The following is a 19,947-nucleotide window of genomic DNA, read 5'->3' as shown; positions in this document are numbered from 1 at the left end:
TGTTGGCCAGGCTGGAATCGAACTCCTGACCTCAGGTGATCTGCCTGCCTCAGCCTGCCAAAGTGCTGGGATTACAGGCATAAGCCACTGCACTTGGCCTGTTCTTTAGCATTTTAAGTTGCAACTATATATCCGTAAAGTCTTATTTCCACACAACTAATACATATTTTAGGAAGTTTGCTAAAAGACCCCTGGAGACCTTTATCATGGCCTCCCTTTTGTCGTGGCCTCCCTTTTGTCGTGTTTCATTTGATTGATCTTTTCTGCCCTCCTGCTTTTCAGAAATTAAAAGGCTAAAAAGAGGTGCTAAATGTTAAAACTTCTCGTATAGTCTCCCATGAGACTATTAAAAGTAATGGCAAAAGCCACAGTTACTTTTGCACCAACCTACTAATTCTAAGAACCACCAAAAAAGGGGAAAGTTCTTGGAAGGCAGTAAAATGATATGGACAGTTGGGATGTAAAAATGTAGAAAATATGTCATTGTATGTTCGGTCATCCCAAGACCCTAGTGCTGCCCCGATGGTAGGGACTTCTTAATGAGAATTAACTTTTGCTCAATTTTCAGAGAAATGGAATGCTCGCATCACTGATCTACGTAAACAAGTTGAAGAATTGTTTGAAAGGAAATATGGTATGTCTAAACAGGAAAATTCCTGTAATACTTTGTTCATGAGCATTTACACAATGGCGTTACTGTTCATCATGGGGGTGATGTGGACAAGCCCAGCCCAGGGCTGCCAGTGAACCGTGCCACACTTACTTACACGTCTCTCATTGTAAGGTCCTTAGTAGTGTCTGTCTAAATATTAGAAACAGGCTTTGTTTCTAGATTACAGTAAAGCTAAGGAAAAGTTGTATTTCTGTAGTTCTCAGCTAACATTTCTTTTAAACTTCCAGCATGGATATTTGGGAATTTATATTACATATTTATTACAAAGCTCTGGATCTTGGGGGTTTCATTAAAAATTATTTTTTAACTGATAGTTTTTGTTAATCTACTTTGTTAAATCCAGTAGTCGCTGAGATCCCCCATTGTCTCTGTTTCTATCTTTTTTTTTTTTTTTTTTTTTTGAGACAGAGTCTCTGCAGTGCGGTGGTGCTGCGATCTCGGCTCACTGCAACCTCCGCCTCCCAGGTGCAAGCGATTCTCCTGCCTCAGTCTCCCAAGCAGCTGGGACTACAGGTGCCCGCCACCATGCTCCACTAATTTTTGTATTTTTAGTAGAGACGAGGTTTCACCATGTTGGCCAGGCTTGTCTCGAACTCCTGACCTCAAGTGATCCTCCCACCTCGTCCTCGCAAAGTGTTGGGATTACAGGCGTCAGCCACCCTTCCCGGCCACTGCTTTTATCTTGATGTATAACTGAGTTGATGCTAGATTTCAATTCCTTCTTTGTCCTTTTACTATTCTATCCTACAGCCACCTTTATATAATGATCAAAGAAATTCTCAATTTGTTATTATCATCTGTTATCATTTTTATTTTTTATTTTATTTTTATTTTTTGAGATGGAGTCTCGCTCTGTGGCCCAGGCTGGAGTGCAGTGGCGTAATCTCGGCTCACTGCCAGCTCCGCCTCCCAGGTTCACGCCATTCTCCTGCCTCAGCCTCTCCGAGTAGCTGGGACTACAGGCGCCCGCCACCACGCCCGGCTAATTTTTTTGTGTTTTTAGTAGAGACGGGGTTTCACTGTGGTCTCGATCTCCTGACCTCGTGATCCGCCCACCTCGGCCTCCCAAAGTGCTGGGATTACAAGCGTGAGCCACTGCGCCCGGCCCATTTTTATTTTTTATAAAATATTTTAAATTATTTAAAATAAAAATCATTTTATTTTTATCATTTATATCAATTTTATTATCTGTTATCATTTTTATTTGGATGACTATTTACTTTGCCATTAACTAACAAGCTGTAAAATTGTATGATATGCAGCTTTAAGTGAAAATTTAAATGCAATAAACCATATTGATGGTATTTGTGTTAATAAACTTAAATGAGCATTTTTTCTTCATCATGAGTAATATAACCTACCCCTCAATGAAGATCTACAATTAGAGTAAATTTGCTAATGAATTCAGTAACTTTTCCATATTTTTAGTGGTTTACTTAAGGTTCTCTTAGTGCTTCTCCCAGTTTTTAATAGCTTACACCTTTTTTGCCCATGGGTTTTTTTTGTGTGTTTTTGTTCGTTTGTTTGTTTGTTTTTTTTGAGATGGAATTTCACTCTTGTCGCCTAATCTGGAGTGGCACAACCTCGGCTCACTGCAACCTCTGCCTCCCAGGTTCAAGCAATTCTCCTGTCTGAGCCTCCTGAGTAGTTGAGATTATAGGTGCCCGCCCCCATGCCCAGCTAATTTTTGTATTTTTAGTAGTGACGGGGTTTCACCATGTTGGCTAGGCTGGTCTTGAACTCCTGACCTCAGGTGATCCACCCACCTCGGCCTCCCAGAGTGCTGGGACTACAGGCGTGAGCCACTGCTCTCGGCCTCGTGTTTTTTATTGGTTTGTTCTGAAGCAAAAACTTCATAGCATGAGCTACCTGGAAGCACTGTAACCTAGTGGTAAGATCATAGGCTCTGGGGACACAGTGCCTGGCCACATCTCTTCTCCTGTCTGAGTCTTAGTATCCTCTTTTGTGGTCATGAGAACTGAAGATCTAGCCTGGAGATTGATAAGTTAGTAAAGTGCTTCACGTAATACCTGGTATACATGTAATAAATGCTTCCTGTTTATATATATATGTAGGTGTGTGTGTGTGTGTGTGTGTGTGTGTATATACTTTTTTTTTTTTTGAGATGGAGTCTTGCTCTGTCGCCCAGGCTGGAGTGCAGTGGTGCGATCTCGGCTCACTGCAAGCTCTGTCTCCCGGGTTCACGCCATTCTCCTGCTTCAGCCTCCCGAGTAGCTGGGACAACAGGTGCCCGCCACCACGCCCAGCTAATTTTTTGTATTTTTAGTAGAGACGGGGTTTCACCATGTTAGCCAGGATGGTCTCGATTTCCTGACCTCGTGATCTGCCCGCCTCGGCCTCCCAAAGTGCTGGGATTACAGGCGTGAGCCACCGCACCCGGCCCCTGGCCTTATATTTTTATTATATTCTTTATTTAGTGCTATTCTGAGTTAAAATAATTATTACAGTTTTATAAATGTACTATATCAGTTTCGTCAATGTCAGTGCTTTTCATGAATTGAAACAGGTTATGTTGTGGGGCTTTTGTTGTGATGGTGATTTATTAGATTATTTTGTATACAAGACAATAAATAATGTTTACCAACTGTTGTGAAATTATAAAAACATCTTCACATTTTATAATTTCAAAGCAATATTAATCGTAATTGCCTTATGGAGCAATATTTTCATTGTGACATACAAATACAATATTCAAGTTTAGTGTACAACAGAGGATATTAACTCTAACTCAGCGCTAATGTGTAATATGTTACACTTGAAATTTTAGTACAAATATTAATGTTCAACAAATAGACTTTTACACACAATGAAGGCAAAAGTGGAGCTTTTCTGATGGGAGGCCACTTGTTATGTTTGATTTTAATAGTCCCCACACTCTTAACTGTTTATAGTCACTGTATTATTTTACTCTTGGGTAAATAAATGTTAGCAGAAATGTTGTAGTTCAGGAGAATCTTTTGCTTCTGTTATTTATACTTATTTATTTTATTTTATTTTTTTGAGACGGAGACTTGCTCTGTCACCCAGGCTGGAGTGCAACGGCACAATCTCGGCTCACTGCAACCTCTGCCTCCCGGGTTCAAGCGATTCTCCTGCCTCAGCCTCCCCAGTAGCTGGGATTACAGGTGCCCGCCATCATGCCCGGCTAATTTTTGTATTTTTTGTAGAGACAGGGTTCCACCATGTTGGCCAGGCTGGCCTTGAACTCCTGACCTCAGGTGATTCACCTGCCTTGGCCTCCCAAAGTGCTGGGATGACACGCATGAGCCACTGTGACCAGCCTGCCTCTGTTATTTAACAGAAAGTATTTTTATAAGTCCAATAAGGTTACAGTGATGTTTATGTTTTTAAAATACTGCTTCTTCCATTTAGTACTATATGTATTAAATGATATTACCTGGTGTGTTTTTCTGGCTTTGTAAAGTGGTTCAGATTTCTGTAGAAAGTCTGGCTGTATCCACATTGCCTTAAAGTAATGGGATATTTCACTGCAGACTTTGATAAACAGAATATTAGAAATTTTGATGTTCTTTTTATTTCCCTCATAGTATTTTTCTTCTGATTCAATCACAATAACAAGTAAAGATCAAATTATAAAAGTTAAAGAGCACATGGCCGGGCGCCGTGGCTCACGCCCATAATCCCAGCACTTTGGGAGGCCGAGGTGGGTGGATCACGAGGTCAGGAGATCGAGCCCATCCTGGCTAACACAGTGAAACCCGTCTCTACTAAAAATACAAAAAATTAGCCGGGGGTGGTGGTGGGCGCCTGTAGTCCCAGCTACTTGGGAGGCTGAGGCAGGAGAATGGCATGAACCCAGGAGGCAGAGCTTGCAGTGAACCGAGATCGCGCCACTGTACTCCAGCCTGGGTGACACAGCAAGACTCCGCCTCAAAAAAAAAAAAAAAAGTTAAAGAGCACTGCAGATTCAATGATTTATTATTCTTTTCTACAAACTGTGTTTAAATTATATCTCTTTCTCTTTTTGTCCTTATAGCTCAAGCCATAAAAGCCAAAGGTCCAGTGACGATCCCATACCCTCTTTTCCAGTCTCATGTTGAAGATCTTTATGTAGAAGGACTTCCTGAAGGAATTCCTTTTAGAAGACCATCTACTTACGGAATTCCTCGCCTAGAGAGGATATTACTTGCAAAGGAAAGGATTCGTTTTGTGATAAAGAAGTAAGACTTGGATTCCTGTTGAACTCTTGTCTCTTTTCTGAATAATACGTCTTTTTTATTGTTGACAAATATTCATTCACCACTAAGGTTCTATGTGATGAAGTTTGAGTTATTTTAAGTATTTTTATCTTCCACTTTTTAATTTGTCTGAGTCCAACATTGCATCAGTCATGCAGTGTTGGCATTCGAAGCATGAACAGTGCCCGCACTGGATTGGCATGCAACTCACATTTTCTTTCACAATTTTCTGCTACTTTTGCTAAAGAATATAGAATCCACACTTTGTTTTTAGGCCTGATATATATATATATTTTTTTTTGAGATGGAGTCTCACATTGGAACCCAGGCTTGAGTGCAGTGTTGCAATCTCGGCTCACTGCAACCTCTGCCTCCCAGGTTCAAGCGATTCTCATGCCTCAGACTCCCGAGTAGCTGAGATTACAGGCGTGCGCCACCATGCCTGGCTAATTTTTGTATTTTTAGTAGAGACGGTGATTCACCATGTTGGCCAGGCTGGTCTTGAACTCCTGACCTCAGATGATCTGCCCACCTCGCCCTCATAGGCCTGAGATTTTTAAAGCATGTGTGGGAATATATGATTGTTTTTGTAGATGTGTGGAGGAAGATAGTCTTGAATGCAATATGACATTAAAGGATCCCATTTAAGATTTTTGTAATACTCTTCAAAGACCTGTGGGTTGCAAAGTTACCTCTTTACTTGTGAGGATACATGCTCCATGAAGCACCTTATGAGACAACTTGCAATTATTAGTTTGCTTTTTACTCTGTAGAAACTTCAAATTAAGATTTAGTTGTGGGCTGGGTGTGGTGGCTCACACCTGTAATCCCAGCACTTTGGGAGGCCAAGGTGGGTGGATCACCTGAGGTCAGGAGTTCGAGACCAGCCAGGCCAACAATAGTGAAACACTGTCTCTACTAAAAATACAAAAATCGACCAGGTGTGGTGGCGGGCGCCTGGAATCCCAGCTACTTGGGAGGCTGAGGCAGAAGGATTGCTTGAACCCGGGAGGTGGAGGTTGCAGTGAGTCGAGACTGCTCTATTGCACTCAAGCCTGGGAACAAGAGCAAAATTCCATCTCAGGAAAAAAAAAAAAAAAAAAGATTTAGTTGTGTTCAAGCATCCAGATTATCTTTTCTTTTCAAAACCAGCCTTATTGACTAAATGTTAAATATGTACTAGTCGTTATTAGTTTGCTGAATATTGCCTAGTGATTATTGAGTATTTATTCTCACCTTTCAGACATGAGCTTCTGAATTCAACACGTGAAGATTTACAGCTTGATAAGCCAGCTTCAGGAGGTAGGTCTTCAATCTCGAGGCAGATCAGAAGATTATATGCAATAATTATTTCACACTTAACATTGATTTCTTCTTTATGTTACCTTCCACATGAAATAATATGTCTCTAACTATTAATTATGTGCCATTACAGGAGAATTCATGTTGTCAAAATTCTAATAATTTCTAGAAGAATAAACACATCTTCTTTTTATTAACCCATTGTAAATACTTGTAAATATTGCATTTATGGGTAGACAGAAGTAAAAGAACAATATTTGTTCTACTTTTGATGCAAGATTTATCTGGCATAATGCATTGAACAGTTTATTATTGAAGTCTACACATGTCAATGGAACAAGCATTCATTGAATGTCCATGATGTGCAGGACATAAGAAGGTTTCTTTTTAGAGCATGGAGCCATTTATATCATCTCTTGATTGTTAGATGTATTTTGTTTTGTTTTGTTTTGTTTTGTTTTGTTTTTTGAGAGGGAGTCTTGCTCTGTTGCGCAGGCTGGAGTGCAGTGGTGCGATCTCAGCTCACTGCAACCTCCCGCCTCCTGGGTTCAAGCAATTCTCCTGCCTCAGCCTCCCAAGTAGCTGGGATTACAGGTGCCTGCCACCACGCCCAGCTAATTTTTGTATTTTTCATAGAGACAGGGTTTCACTATGTTGGCCAGGCTGATCTCAAACTCCTGACCTCAGGTGATCTGCCCACCTCGGCCTCCCAGAGTGCTAGGATTACAGGCATGAGCCACCATGCCCAGCCTGTTAGATGTGTTTTAAAAGAAATAGAAATATAATTGATTTTCTTGCTTGCTTTTGCTCTGGAGTGGAGTGGAGTGAGGACAAAACAGAATGGAATCACACTGTTGATATTTACTAAGATAGAAGGACTGCAGCAAGATCATATCCCTAATCTTCCTGTAGCAAGTATTACCTGCTAGCTGTTCCTGAATACACTGAGTTTTGCTTTTTCCTAGCTCTAACGAATGTTTCATTCTTTCTCTTTGTGTACAGTGTCAGCATTGTTTTAGAAATAAATACATTCTAGAATCTTAGGAATAATTTCATTACTGTCTTTTTTTTTTTTTTGAGACAGAGTCTCATTCTGTTGCCCAGGCTGGAGTGCAATGGTGCAATCTCAGCTCACTGCAACCTCTGCCTCCTGGGTTCAAGCGATTCTCCTGCCTCAGCCTCGTGAGTAGCTGGGACTACAGGCATGCGCCATCACGCCTGGCTAATTTATGTATTTTTAGTAGAGATGGGGTTTCACTATGTTGGCCAGGCTGGTCTCAAACTCCTGACCTCAAGTGACCCGCCTGCCTCGGCTTCCCAAAGTGTTGGGATTACATGCATGAGCCACTGTGCCTGGCCACGAATCTTAGAAATAATTTTAGTCATAGGAAAAGGAAAAGTTATACCTCTTATTTTATAGTAATAATATTTAATAATCAAAGTTATTAAACCCATTAAATTGAGAACACTTGTATTACTGTTATTTTGACAGTAAAGGAAGAATGGTATGCCAGAATCACTAAATTAAGAAAGATGGTGGATCAGCTTTTCTGCAAAAAATTTGGTAAGTCTGTTTTTTTTAATTACCCCTTCAACTAAAATGTATTACTGAGTAATGTTTTTTTAAATGTGGTTTTATTTTAGGAAAGTAAATACAGTGAATAGGACTCAGCTTTAGTTTTCTCTGGTTTTTTTTTGTTTTTTTGTGTGTTTTGTTTTGTTTTGTTTTGTTTTGTTTCTTGAGAGGGAGTCTTGCTCTGTTGCCCAGGCTGGAGTGCAGTGGTACGATCTCAGCTCACTGCAACCTCCTCCTCCCGGGTTCAAGCAATTCTCCTGCCTCAGCTTCCCAAGTAGCTGGGATTACAGGTGCCCGCCACCACGCCTGGCTAACTTTTGTATTTTTAGTAGAGATGGGGTTTCGCCATGTTGGCCAGGCTGGTCTCAAACTCCTGAACTCAGGTGATCCACCCGCCTCAGCCTCCCAAAGTGCTGGGATTACAGGCATGAGCCACCGCGCCTGGCCCCCATTCCACGAATTATCTGTGGAAAGTTATTTCCTTTAAAATGGCATGCTCACGAGGTTGAAGGGGTAAAGAACATTGATCTGGTTGCCACGCAGATGAAAGTGTACTCGGAAATGTGTACCAGTTTGCCATAGCCGATAGAGGAGGGTAATTACAGTCCTGAACAGTTAGTAGCAAAAAGCTGCTTCCAGATAGTATTTAGATTGTGTCCTCTATTGTCCATGATGATTTTCTTTCTTTCTTTTCTTCCTAAGGATACTGAAAAACAAACTTTAATCTTTTAAAGATCTCAGAGCTATTAAGATTGTCTTAGGACCAGGACACTTAAATCTGCCAAAACCTGGCTGTTGATGATCGGTCATCTCTACTTGTCTTTGCTGTATTAAGTCTATTCAATAGTTAATAAATATGTTTCTAGAAAGAGTTTTTTTCAAGTAAAACAAAATTGACCTGTGCCTTTCTTTGGATTGTACTAAAATCTGATTTCAATACAAATGTAGTCTCCCGAATTGCTTTGATTTTTGTCCAGCGGAAGCCTTGGGGAGCACTGAAGCCAAGGCTGTACCGTACCAAAAATTTGAGGCACACCCGAATGATCTGTACGTGGAAGGACTGCCAGAAAACATTCCTTTCCGAAGTCCCTCATGGTATGGAATCCCAAGGCTGGAAAAAATCATTCAAGTGGGCAATCGAATTAAATTTGTTATTAAAAGGTAAGATGATAATCTGCAGAAATAGTTTCAGTGTCTTCCCTGAGAAGAGGTTAATTTGATGAAGAAGGGCCTTTTGTTTACCTTTTGACTTATTTCTATTGACAATGAGGCATTAATATTTAGATTCACATAATGAACAAATATTAGTATAAGCATCAGATGTGCAAAATTGGGTCTAACAAGACCGCTGTCTTTGGGGCCTTCATACAAAGAAAAATACACTGAAGGTCAGGCGCGGCGGCTCAGGCCTGTAATCCCAGCACTTTGGGAGGCCAAGGCAGGTGGATCACTTGAGGTCAGGAGTTCAAGACTAGCCTGGCCAACATGATGAAGCCCCATCTCTAGTAAAAATACAAAAATTAGCTGGAAAGCAGTGGTGTGAGCCTGTAGTTCCAGCTACTCGGGAGGCTGAGGTTGGAGAATCACTTGAACCCCAGAGGCAGAGGTTGCAGTGAGCCGAGATCGCGCCACTGCACTCCAGCCTGGGCAACAGAGCGAGACTCCATCTCAAAATAATAATAAAAAAAAAAAAATAGAAAAATGCAATGAAGTGTTATTGAGCGTTTTTAGGGGAGAAGGCAAGGATGGCACACCCAGCTCAGTCATTTATGCATCCAGAAGAGACCGAAGGTGTTTCTAGTGAAGGAAATCATATGACTAGGGGGAGGAGGTGGCAAATATGCCAGCATATCCACAGAACTCACCCATTGTGTGTGGAGTGAGGACTGCCACGTGGGCGTGGTGGGGTTGCATGGATCAACTTGGGTGGGCAAGTGGAGGAAGGCCTCAGATCCTACGAAAGCAGAGGCAGTCACGAAATGGTCTCGAGGTGGATCCCTCTGAAAATAATGTGGATCTGCCCTTTAGAAAGGTAATTCTGGCTTGATTTTGAAGGATAACACAATGGGTAGTTTGGGTGCGGGGTTAGGAACAGAAGGCCTCTTTCCACTCATTGACGGGATGTGAAAGGGTAAACCTTGCTTACTGATTGGGGTCATGCCTCTGTGTGTTTGTTGGGACGGAGTTATAAGGGATAGGAAACGTTTAAGATGCTACAGCAAGCTGCTTCTGGCTATGCTGTGGGACAGTTCATCTAAGATTCAGAAACAGAATTGAGCTGGTTTGGGGGAAAAGTGACTTTCGCCTGTTTATCTTAAATATAGGATGACTTTGAAGGTCTCACCCAAATATCTGAAAATTGCCATTTTCAAAATAAGTCACCAAAATGATTTTTTTCGCTATAAAATGAAGGCAGAATGAACCATATTTAAAACTAAGTGGCAATGCACAGCTGTGTGAGAAAGGCCTTGTGAGTTGCTTCTAAATGCTTTATTACTAATATCAACTCTGTTTTTACAGACCAGAACTTCTGACTCACAGTACCACAGAAGTTACTCAGCCAAGAACGAATACACCAGGTAAGCTAGTTGTGAAATCCTTTTTTAAAAACACAGATAAGCCGGGTGCGGTGGCTCACACCTGTAATCCCAGCACTTTAGGAGGCTGAGGCAGGTGGATCACGAGGTCAGGAGATCGAGACCATCCTGGCTAACATGGTGAAACTCCATGTCTACTAAAAATACAAAAAAATTAGCCGGGCGTGATGGCGGGCACCTATAGTCCCAGCTACTTAGGAGGCTGAGGCAGGAGAATGGCATGAACCCGGGAGGTGGAGCTTGCAGTGAGCCGAGATCGCGCCACTGTACTCCAGCCTGGGCAACAGAGCAAGACTCTCTCAGAAAAAAAAAAAAAAAAAAAAAGCACAGGTCAATACTTTTTAAGCTTTTAAAAGTTAATCTTTTAAAATTATGGAAATCCTCCTTCCCCTGCCTCCCCAAAAAATCATTTGCAGAAGCTCAATCCAGGCACTCCTTGATTTATCAATATGAACACCTGCAGTGTGTGGATAACTCAAGCTTTGACCATAGACCACTGCTATCCACGAGAAAGGCAGTGTGCCCCACAAATGCAAGCCGTGTGTGTAATCTTCCACATTCTAGTTCAGCCTGTAATCATTATAAAGAAATACATGAGGAAGTTTTTCACGGTCTTTATCCCATGTTCTTTATTTGACAGTTGGCGCGTATTTCATACTCATAGCATATTTCAGTTCCAAGTAGCCACGTTTCAAACATTTCAACTGCTCAGGGATAGTACCTGCTATACGCATTTAGACCTTAATGTTTATTCATATGTATCCTGTTCCTAAAATGGCAAAGACTATAACTCTGACCTGCACACAAATATCACAGCCTAATAGGGAAGATCTAAGAAGTCTCTGTTCAATGAATGATGTTATTTTCTTTATTAGAGCTCTAAGTGTGCCTTTATTTTTATTTCTTTCCTATCTTTTTTTTTTTTGAGACAAAACCTCACTCTGTCGCCCAGGCTGGAGTGCAGTGGCGTGATCTCGGCTCACTGGGGCCTCCGCCTCCCGGGTTCAAGCAGTTCTCCCGCCTCAGCCTCCCGAGTAGCTGGGACTACAGCTGCATGCCACCACACCTAGCTAATTTTTGTATTTTTAGTAGAGATGGGGTTTCACCATGTCGGCCCGGCTGGTGTTGAACTCCTGACCTCAGATGATCCACCTTTCCCAGCCTCCCAAAGTGTTGGGATTACAGGTGTGAGCCACTGCACCTGACCTCTTTCTTTTTGTTTGCCGTTGTGTAATGTCAGAGGAAGTGACCACAATCTGTAGATCATCGACCACCTTAGGAACTTCTGTTGCCAAGAACCAATAAATGCCCGTACCCTGCAGCGTGAAGTTTTCTGTTGTTAGGAAATAAGTGTTAGGAATCAAGTATGAAATTTGTATGTGTATTAGGTGTATACAGATTTGTGCAGTTAATCATGCTCACGACTACTAAGGTGAACAAATGTTTCAAGTTGGGTTCCTGGGTGTGCCCTAAAATACTTCTCCTTCAGCTCTCACAGTACCTTGTGGCCATTAGTGAAGGTCAGTCAGTGTGCCAAATAGATTTTTTGTGGATTATGGCATGAAAAGTGGCTGAGAAATTCTGTAGCAGGGTAACAAAATTGTCTTGGTCCAGGAGTCCTGCAGTGGAGAAGATAAAAGTCAATGCTTAACTCATAGGTTAACCTCAGCATGCCTTTGATTTGGTCAAGCAATCAAAGTATTGGTGAAGAATTGAAGATTGGAAGTGACACACTTTTTTGCTCAGGGAAGTAATGGAGAAAGAAAAATCTTCCTGGAGGTAGATCTTCAGTTTGGATTAGTCTGAACATGCTGAAACCTGTAGAAACCTTCATTTCTCAAGACAAGGCTCAAATTCAAGGTGGGGAGTGCAGTCACTGCTTTTGTTAGGGGCAGTTGTGACAGTGACTGCAAAAACTGAGAATGCAAAGCCTGTATTATATAAAGAATGTGCAAGCGCCACAGAAGTCACTGTAAGGATTGGGTGCTGGAGCAGTGCCGGACCTGCCATCGTCACCAGAGTGCAGCAGCCGTCACCAGAAGGAGAATCTCCACTCTTGTTGTCACTAACAGCAGTTGACTTTGTCCCATTCATAAAAGATCTTGGAAGGAACTAAAGGTGCTTGGTGGTTACTCATTCCAACAACACCTTACTTGGCCTGCCCGTAGAGCATGCATTAGTCTTTGGACAGGACAATTCAAGTCACAGACCACATGATAAAAGAATTTTGTGGCCATCAGAATTGTCTGCTTAAACACACACGGGTGCACAGTGTCCTCAGCTTGGTGAAAGGGAGATGTCACATGCGAGAAGGCAGTGGAGCCAGGCACATGACGGAGTGGGAGGTGGCACCTGGCTCTGTGAGGAGGCTGTGAAGTCCTGCATGGGAAGAGCAAGGTGGGGGAGGAAGGGGTGGGGGCGGGGCAGAAGAGGAGGCTGAGCAGTTAATAGAGGAGGAGAGTCCGAGGTCTTTATTGGTAGTATGCAAATATGGTTCATCCAGAGTTATTTTCTGTGGCTGAATGGCCTACTCTGAAATCCACAGGGAAAAAACAACTCACATTCAACCCTTGAGATGCTGAGTTTTCTTTTAAAGTAAAGGAACTGTTATAAGATTTTCTGAAACCACCAACCTTTAGCGATATTGTCAGATCTCCTCCAACATTTTCCACTGCGTTTATCAGCAATCAGAGATGACCTCCACACTGAGGCGAACCTTCTACCCCCCGACCCCTTTCCTCTCTCTTTCCCTCCTTTCCTCATCCAGAAACGCTTCGGTCATCCTGCAGTGTCTCCAAGTTGACCTCCATCCTCATCCGCACCTCGTCCACACCTGAACACGCTGTCCACATCAGTGATATTCTACGTGTCTATATAATAGCTTGTTTTTTTGTTTGTTTTTTAAATTTTTATGTTTAAAAGGTAATGGTTGTCTTAGGAATAGGAAAACACACCCCACTGTCACTGTGAGTGAAGCTGAATAATGTCTCTAGGTCTTTTACCATTGCTTTCTTTTTTTTCTGAAGTGATTTTTCCTTTTGTGTCCATTGCTTTAAGCCATTCATGAAATTGCACAGTGATTTCTGGAATGGGGACAGAAGGAAGGCAGTAGTAAAAGTCATTAGTGCTGTGGCCCAGTTGGCTGGAGGAGGTGCAGGGAAGGGTGGCCTGCACTGGGGCAGCTGGAGGAGCACAGATGGCCCCACGGGCAGGTGGGTGAGTTCTGAGAGCTGGATGGCTGGTACGCAGTGTGTCCTCCATGGTTCCAGCTTGTGGGCTTGATCAAGCCGTCACCTGCAGTGGCCACTGAGCTGGCGATGAACTCCGTGGCCTTGGAGTCACCCTCAGCAGAGATGACGGCGGCCGTCTTCTGCTGCTCAGCCCTTGCCACCATGGATCTGGCCCTCTCTTCTTCCTGCTGAGCCACCTCTTTGGTTCCACTGCTTCTGCAAACTCCTTCCTGAAGGTCAGATCCAAGGTCATAGCATCCAGGAGGAGCCCAAAGATTGCTGCTTGCTCCGAAGTTAATTGCTCACCTGTCTGGAGCCCAGCTCTCCCTGTGTGATTGGTTCTTCAGCGTCAGCCTGAGCCACCCCCAGCTTGAGGAGCTCCGCAGTGCTGGACGGCAGCACATTCTTCATTGGCTTCTTCAATAATTGGAAGATGCAAGGACCTGGCCAGCAACAGGCGGGAAGAGGACGCCCAGTGTGATGGTGACAATCTTTGCTCCCAGTGATGACTGGTGCGTAATGTGGTCAAGAGCAGCAGTCAAAGATAATTGGTTTCTTTTCCCATGGGATGAGAAAGTGCGTTCCTTCCCCTATCACAGTGTCCTGAATGCCATGGAATTGGTCGAAGGTGACAGACAGCTCTCTGTCCAGCATCACATTGTAGAAGGCAGAGTTCCCCACACCTCCTGCAGAAGCTAAGGCCAGGCCAGACTTAGCAGCTGTGTTTCCATCTGCTGGACCCACTCACGCCTGCGTCCACTCCAACCCCCCACATGAATTCTGTCCCTTTATCATAGATTTCTGATGCGAAAAGTCACTTTGATTAGTGAAGTGTTGCTTTATGTAGATTTTTAGGCACACATCTGTTAGATAAAACGAGGCTTGCCTGTAGAGAAAGCAAATAAAAGCAAAGGCCCTCTTGTTGAAACTAGTGTGGGAGCCCTTGAACCTTATGCAGCTGGGCTCCCTGCTCTGACCGAGTTCCCTGAGGGACTTCTCCAAGGAGGAATATGTGAGAAGCACTGATTTTGAGCACTCTTTCATGTGGACAAATTTCACTTTATTTACAATGTAAACTTAAATTTAAATTCTGTCTTTCTCGGCTGGGCACAGTGGCTCACGCCTCTAATCTCAGCACTTTGGGAGGCCAAGGCGGGCAGATCACTTAAGGTCAGGCATTCAAGACCAGCTTGGCCAACATGGTGAAACCCTGTCTCTACTAAAAATATAAAAATTAGCCTGGCATGGTGGCGGGCACCTGTAATCCCAGCTCCTCAGGAGGCTGAGGCAGGAGAATCGCTTGAACCCAGGAGGCAGAGGTTGCTGTGAGCTGAGATCACGCCACCGCACACCAGCCTGGGCGTCATAGCGAGACTCTGTCTCTAAATAATAAATAAAATTCTGTCTTTCTGCAGTTTTTCTGATATTTGGCAAGTACCAGAAATTATTTTCCTTAAGACCCCAAATTTTCACACCAACAAGGCACATGTATACATATGTAACAAACCTGCACGTTGTGCACATGTACCCTAGAACTAAAAGTATAATAAAAAATAATTAATTAAAAAAAATACCCCAAATGTTTGCTTTTAACAAAACTGAATTAAGAGAATCACTGCAGGCCGGGCGTGGTGGCTCACACCTGTAATCCCAGCACTTTGGGAGGCCGAGGCGGGCAGATCACAAGGTCAGGAGATCAAGACCTTCCTGGCTAACACCATGAAACCCTGTCTCTACTAAAAATACAAAAAGAAATTAGCTGGGCGTGGTGGCAGGCGCCTGTAGTCCCAGCTACTCGGGAGGCTGAGGCAGGAGAATGACGTGAACCCAGGAGACGGAGCTTGCAGTGAGCCGAGATCACGCCACTGCACTCCAGCATGGGCGACAGAGCAAGACTCTGTCTCAAAAACATCAAAACAAAACAAACAAAAAAGAATCACTGCAAACAAGAGTACATTCTAGCAAAATCCATTCTGATTTGCAACAGCACCGATAAATAACATGGTTATCGGGTTTCTTTTTGTTTTCCAGTCAAAGAAGATTGGAATGTCAGAATTACCAAGCTACGGAAGCAAGTAGAAGAGATTTTTAATTTGAAATTTGGTAAGTAAAAGCCAGTATTTATGTCTTTAATAAACATATCAACGAAGGGCCATGTCTGAATGAAGTGTAGAAGTTCAGGACCAGCCGGGCACGGTGGCTCACGCCTGTAATCCCAGCACTTTGGGAGGCCAAGGCGGGCAGATCAGGAGGTCAGGAGATCGAGACCATCCTGGCTAACACGATGAAACCCCGTCTGTACTAAAAATACAAGACAATTAGCCAGGCGTGGTGGCGGGCGCCTGTAGTCCCAGCTACTCCGGAGGCTGAGGCAGGGGAATGGCTTGAATCCAGGAGGCGGAGCTTGCAGTGAGCCGAGATCGCACCACTGCACTCCAGCCTAGGCGACAGAGTGAGACTCTGTCTCAAAAAAAAAAAAATAGAAAAAAGTTCAGGACCTAAAGAAGGAAGGTCCCAGAAACTGGGTTTCTGTTTCTTTCTACTGCTACACTTGCTACTGAAACCAAGCAGACGACTTCATTTCTCTTGGATTCCACTTTCTCACGTGTCAGAATGGGAGAGGAAGGGAGGCGTTGGGATAAGTCTCAGTTCCGCTGTTTGTTCTTCTCATCTGGCTAACACCCATGTGGCAAATAGGTTTCATCATTTGTTTCAGCTTAGATTTGTTGACAGCGGTTTCCTGGAGTGCTGTCTTGAGAACGATTCTGAGGAGGCTCAGCAAGAAAGAGTGTTTCAGTTGATTGGGTGTGTCTGTCATGGAGAAGGAAGTAAGGAGTGGGCAGTGCTAGCAAAATTCCCGGGGCACTTATGTCCATTATCTCAATACCTGGGGTTGACATTTCCTGTCTCAGATCAGGAGTCCTGACTACCCTGCCTCTGACCACTCGAACTGAGTGCTGCTTAGATGTATTGTAGACACCGCCTGTTTGTGAACAGACACCCTGCTTCTTGATGATAACACAAAGGCCAGCAGGGTCCACTGCTGTGTGGAATGGCCTTCGGTCATTTCTGCCCAGAGCACAGAGGTCATTTTCACTAATAACATAACTCTCCTTTTGGTTGAAAGTGTTAAAATGTTCCTCCTAAAAGCACTTATTTTTTAGGCTCATTCTTCAGATTTGCCCCATATCCTAAGCAAAATGCCTTCAATATGAAGTGGATATTGCTTGACCGTAGGGAGCTTGTCCATACTGTACTCGAGAATGTAGACACAAAGAAAAGAATGGCTGTGTCAAATGTTATCCTCCGCAACTTAAGTTCTCTTGCGCTTTCAGCTCAAGCTCTTGGACTCACCGAGGCAGTAAAAGTACCGTATCCTGTGTTTGAATCAAACCCCGAGTTCTTGTATGTGGAAGGCTTGCCAGAGGGGATTCCCTTCCGAAGCCCTACCTGGTTTGGAATTCCACGACTTGAAAGAATCGTCCGCGGGAGTAATAAAATCAAGTTCGTTGTTAAAAAGTAAGTTCTCTTTGCCACTGTAGTCGTTTCTGGAATTAAAACAATAAAATGACATTTCTGTTAAAATGTTTTTCAAGCTAGAGGTGACAGGCATGGCTATGTCAAAGCCTGGCTGTGAGCTGCAGTCCTGGTACTGTCCATTGCCCCTGCCCGTACTCAGTCATCTTCATCAGTGCAAGGAAAATAGTGACGATCGCTTCCGCGGAGTCACCGCAAGAGGCCCCGTGGTGACTCGCAGTATGCCTGAGTAGTTGAATGGAAGTTTAATTTGCTGTTTTTTTATCTGCTCGGTTATTCCTGATCAATCTTGAGAGCGACTAAATATCAGTGACTGAGTTGCTTTCTTTTTTTTTTGAGACGGAGTCTTGCTCTGTCACCCAGGCTTGAGTGCGGTGGCGCAATCTCAGCTCACTGCAACCTCCGCCTCCTGGGTTCGAGCAAATCTTGTGCCTCAGCCTCCCAAGTAGCTGGGATTACAGACTTGCACCACCACGCCTGGCTAATTTTTGTATTTTTAGAATAGACAGAGCTTCACCGTGTTGGCTAGGCTGGTCTGGAATTCCTGACCTCAGGTAATCCACCCGCCTCAGCCTCCCAGAATGCTGGGATTACAGGCATGAGCCACCGTGCCCAGCCTAATGATTGATTTTCTTATCTACATTTCTGCAGAATTTTAGTGGCTAAAGAAAGTACACTAGTGTTTTTTTGTTTTCTTTTTTAATGAAAATAGTCATTTATTTACTCTTCATAAAATGCCTTACCAGTCATGGGAAGGAAAAGTCAGGGTCTTTTGTCCACAACACTAGGAATTATTATGTTACAGGATGATTCTGTGAACGCCTTTAGAAAAAAAACCCTGGTCACATCACGACCGTTTTACTAGCTGTGAGACCACCACTGTACTGGCTACTATAACATTTCTTGGTTTTCTTTCTAGACCTGAACTAGTTATTTCCTACTTGCCTCCTGGGATGGCTAGTAAAATAAACACTAAAGGTAAGAGACGACGTGTACTCCGTATCCTATTTGAGCGCATTAAGACACTTTCTATCGCATTCCTTAAATCATATGGAATCGGCCAATATCTTTGTGGGGCTTGGAGTTGTTTACTTTGCTTTCTAAGGTATTTTATTTAATGGAACTATTTTTCTTTTTTTAAAAAAAAAAAAAAAAACATTTCATTGGAAATGTCACATTTGCAATCCCAGTTCATTCATGTTTTCACAGCTTTGTTGAGCCCCTGTGGAGGATTACACAAGTTTAATTCTGCAGGTTTCTTTGAAAAGAGCCAAACTGTATGAATTTTAATACTCTGCTCTTATAAAGCATCTCCTTCTGTATTTTTTTTCCCTGGCAATATACAAAAGGAACTCTGCTTATTTTACAGCTTTGCAGTCCCCCAAAAGACCACGAAGTCCTGGGAGTAATTCAAAGGTTCCTGAAATTGAGGTCACTGTGGAAGGTAAGGGCCAGTCCTCGGTATGTTTCTGTTCATTCTCTAGTTTACTAATTATGTCAGTTCACTAGCTATGTGTTTATACAGGTTTATACAGATGACGTTAACCAAACCAGCTTTAACTGTGAACAGCTGCCTGTGATAAAGCTAAATTTCTGAATGCTTCTAATTGAAAATTTTAAAATCCTTAATAGAAAACAGATAACATGGATCACATCATAAACTGTCCCCAAGAAAAGCCCTAAAATACTTTTCCTTTATCATAACAAATAAGGGTGCAGAGTCACGTGGAATGTTTTATCTTTTTTTTCCTCTTCATTTTTTTTCTATTCTTTTAAGGAAAGAAAGTTTAGGGTGGTTTAAACAGCGGTGCCTTGAATGAAAGTATTTTTTTCTTTTTTTTTTTTTTTTTTAGACAGAGTCTCGCTGTCTTGCCCAGGGTGAAGTGCAGTGGCACAATCTCGGCTCACTGCAGCCTCTGCCTCCCGGGTTCAAGTGATTCTCCTGCCTCAGCCTGCCAGGTAGCTGGGATTACAGGCGTCCACCACCAAGTCCAGCTAATTTTTATATCTTTAGTAGAGACGGGGTTTTACCATGTTGGCCAGGCTGGTCTCGAACCCCTGACCTCAAGTGAGCCACCAGACCCAGCTGGTTCTCATCTTTTCAGGCTCACAGTGTTAAAATACTGCATACAATACTAAAGACAATCTCCAACCAACAGTCAAGTTTGGATATTTCTTCCATCTCTTCATAAATGCAGAAGGAAATCACTGCATTAGGATCATTCTCTATATCCCAGGTGTCAAATTTTTAAATAAGAGTTTGCCGTACTGGTGTTGAGTGGCGCAGAAGTCCATTTAGTCATGTGGCACACTGTCAGAGAGCCTGCTTTCTCATAAGATAGCCAACAGGCATCCATGGACAACTTAGACCTGATTAATTATTTCTGTTCAAAAATGCCAAGAATTAAAAATATATTGAACCCTTTACTTTCCTCCTTCCGGAAAAGATCAGAGGAAGATCTCTCTTATATACAAGATGCCAGCCTTTCCTGAAGGGCAGATCCAAGTTCACGGGACCTGGGAGGCCTGCTTTAAGAATACAAAATTAGGGCCGGGCATGGAGGCTCACGCCTGTAATCCCAGCACTTTGGGAGGCTGAGGCGGGCGGATCACCTGAGGTTGGGAGATCAAGACCAGCCTGACCAACATGGAGAAACCCCATCTCCACTGAAAATACAAAATTATCTGGGCCTGGTGGCGCATGCCTGTAATCCCAGCTACTTGGGAGGCTGAGACAAGACAATCGCTTGAAACCAGGAGGCAGAGATTGCGGTGAGCCGAGATTGCGCCATTGCACTCCAGCCTGGGCGAC

The 19,947-nt window shown here is 43.2% G+C and overlaps 1 protein-coding gene across 7 annotated transcripts in view; it reads left to right on the top strand.

The window, feature by feature from the left end:
• GTF2I (general transcription factor IIi) overlaps window positions 1–19,947 on the top strand; it is a 114,425-nt gene that overhangs the window by 81,247 nt on the left and 13,231 nt on the right. For all 7 annotated transcript variants that reach the window (XM_055292782.2, XM_055292779.2, XM_055292780.2 and 4 more), the window contains 10 exons: window positions 569–634; window positions 4,692–4,875; window positions 6,137–6,195; window positions 7,688–7,759; window positions 8,749–8,932; window positions 10,292–10,350; window positions 15,630–15,701; window positions 16,934–17,117; window positions 18,055–18,113; window positions 18,505–18,579. In XM_055292782.2, coding sequence (XP_055148757.1) covers window positions 569–634; window positions 4,692–4,875; window positions 6,137–6,195; window positions 7,688–7,759; window positions 8,749–8,932; window positions 10,292–10,350; window positions 15,630–15,701; window positions 16,934–17,117; window positions 18,055–18,113; window positions 18,505–18,579 — 1,014 coding nt within the window. The remainder of the gene's footprint in view (window positions 1–568; window positions 635–4,691; window positions 4,876–6,136; window positions 6,196–7,687; window positions 7,760–8,748; window positions 8,933–10,291; window positions 10,351–15,629; window positions 15,702–16,933; window positions 17,118–18,054; window positions 18,114–18,504; window positions 18,580–19,947) is intronic.

The sequence above is a fragment of the Symphalangus syndactylus genome, chromosome 9 (assembly GCF_028878055.3).
Source record: "Symphalangus syndactylus isolate Jambi chromosome 9, NHGRI_mSymSyn1-v2.1_pri, whole genome shotgun sequence".
Taxonomy (NCBI): Eukaryota; Metazoa; Chordata; class Mammalia; order Primates; family Hylobatidae; genus Symphalangus; species Symphalangus syndactylus.
This window is presented reverse-complemented; position numbering and strand designations above follow the sequence as displayed.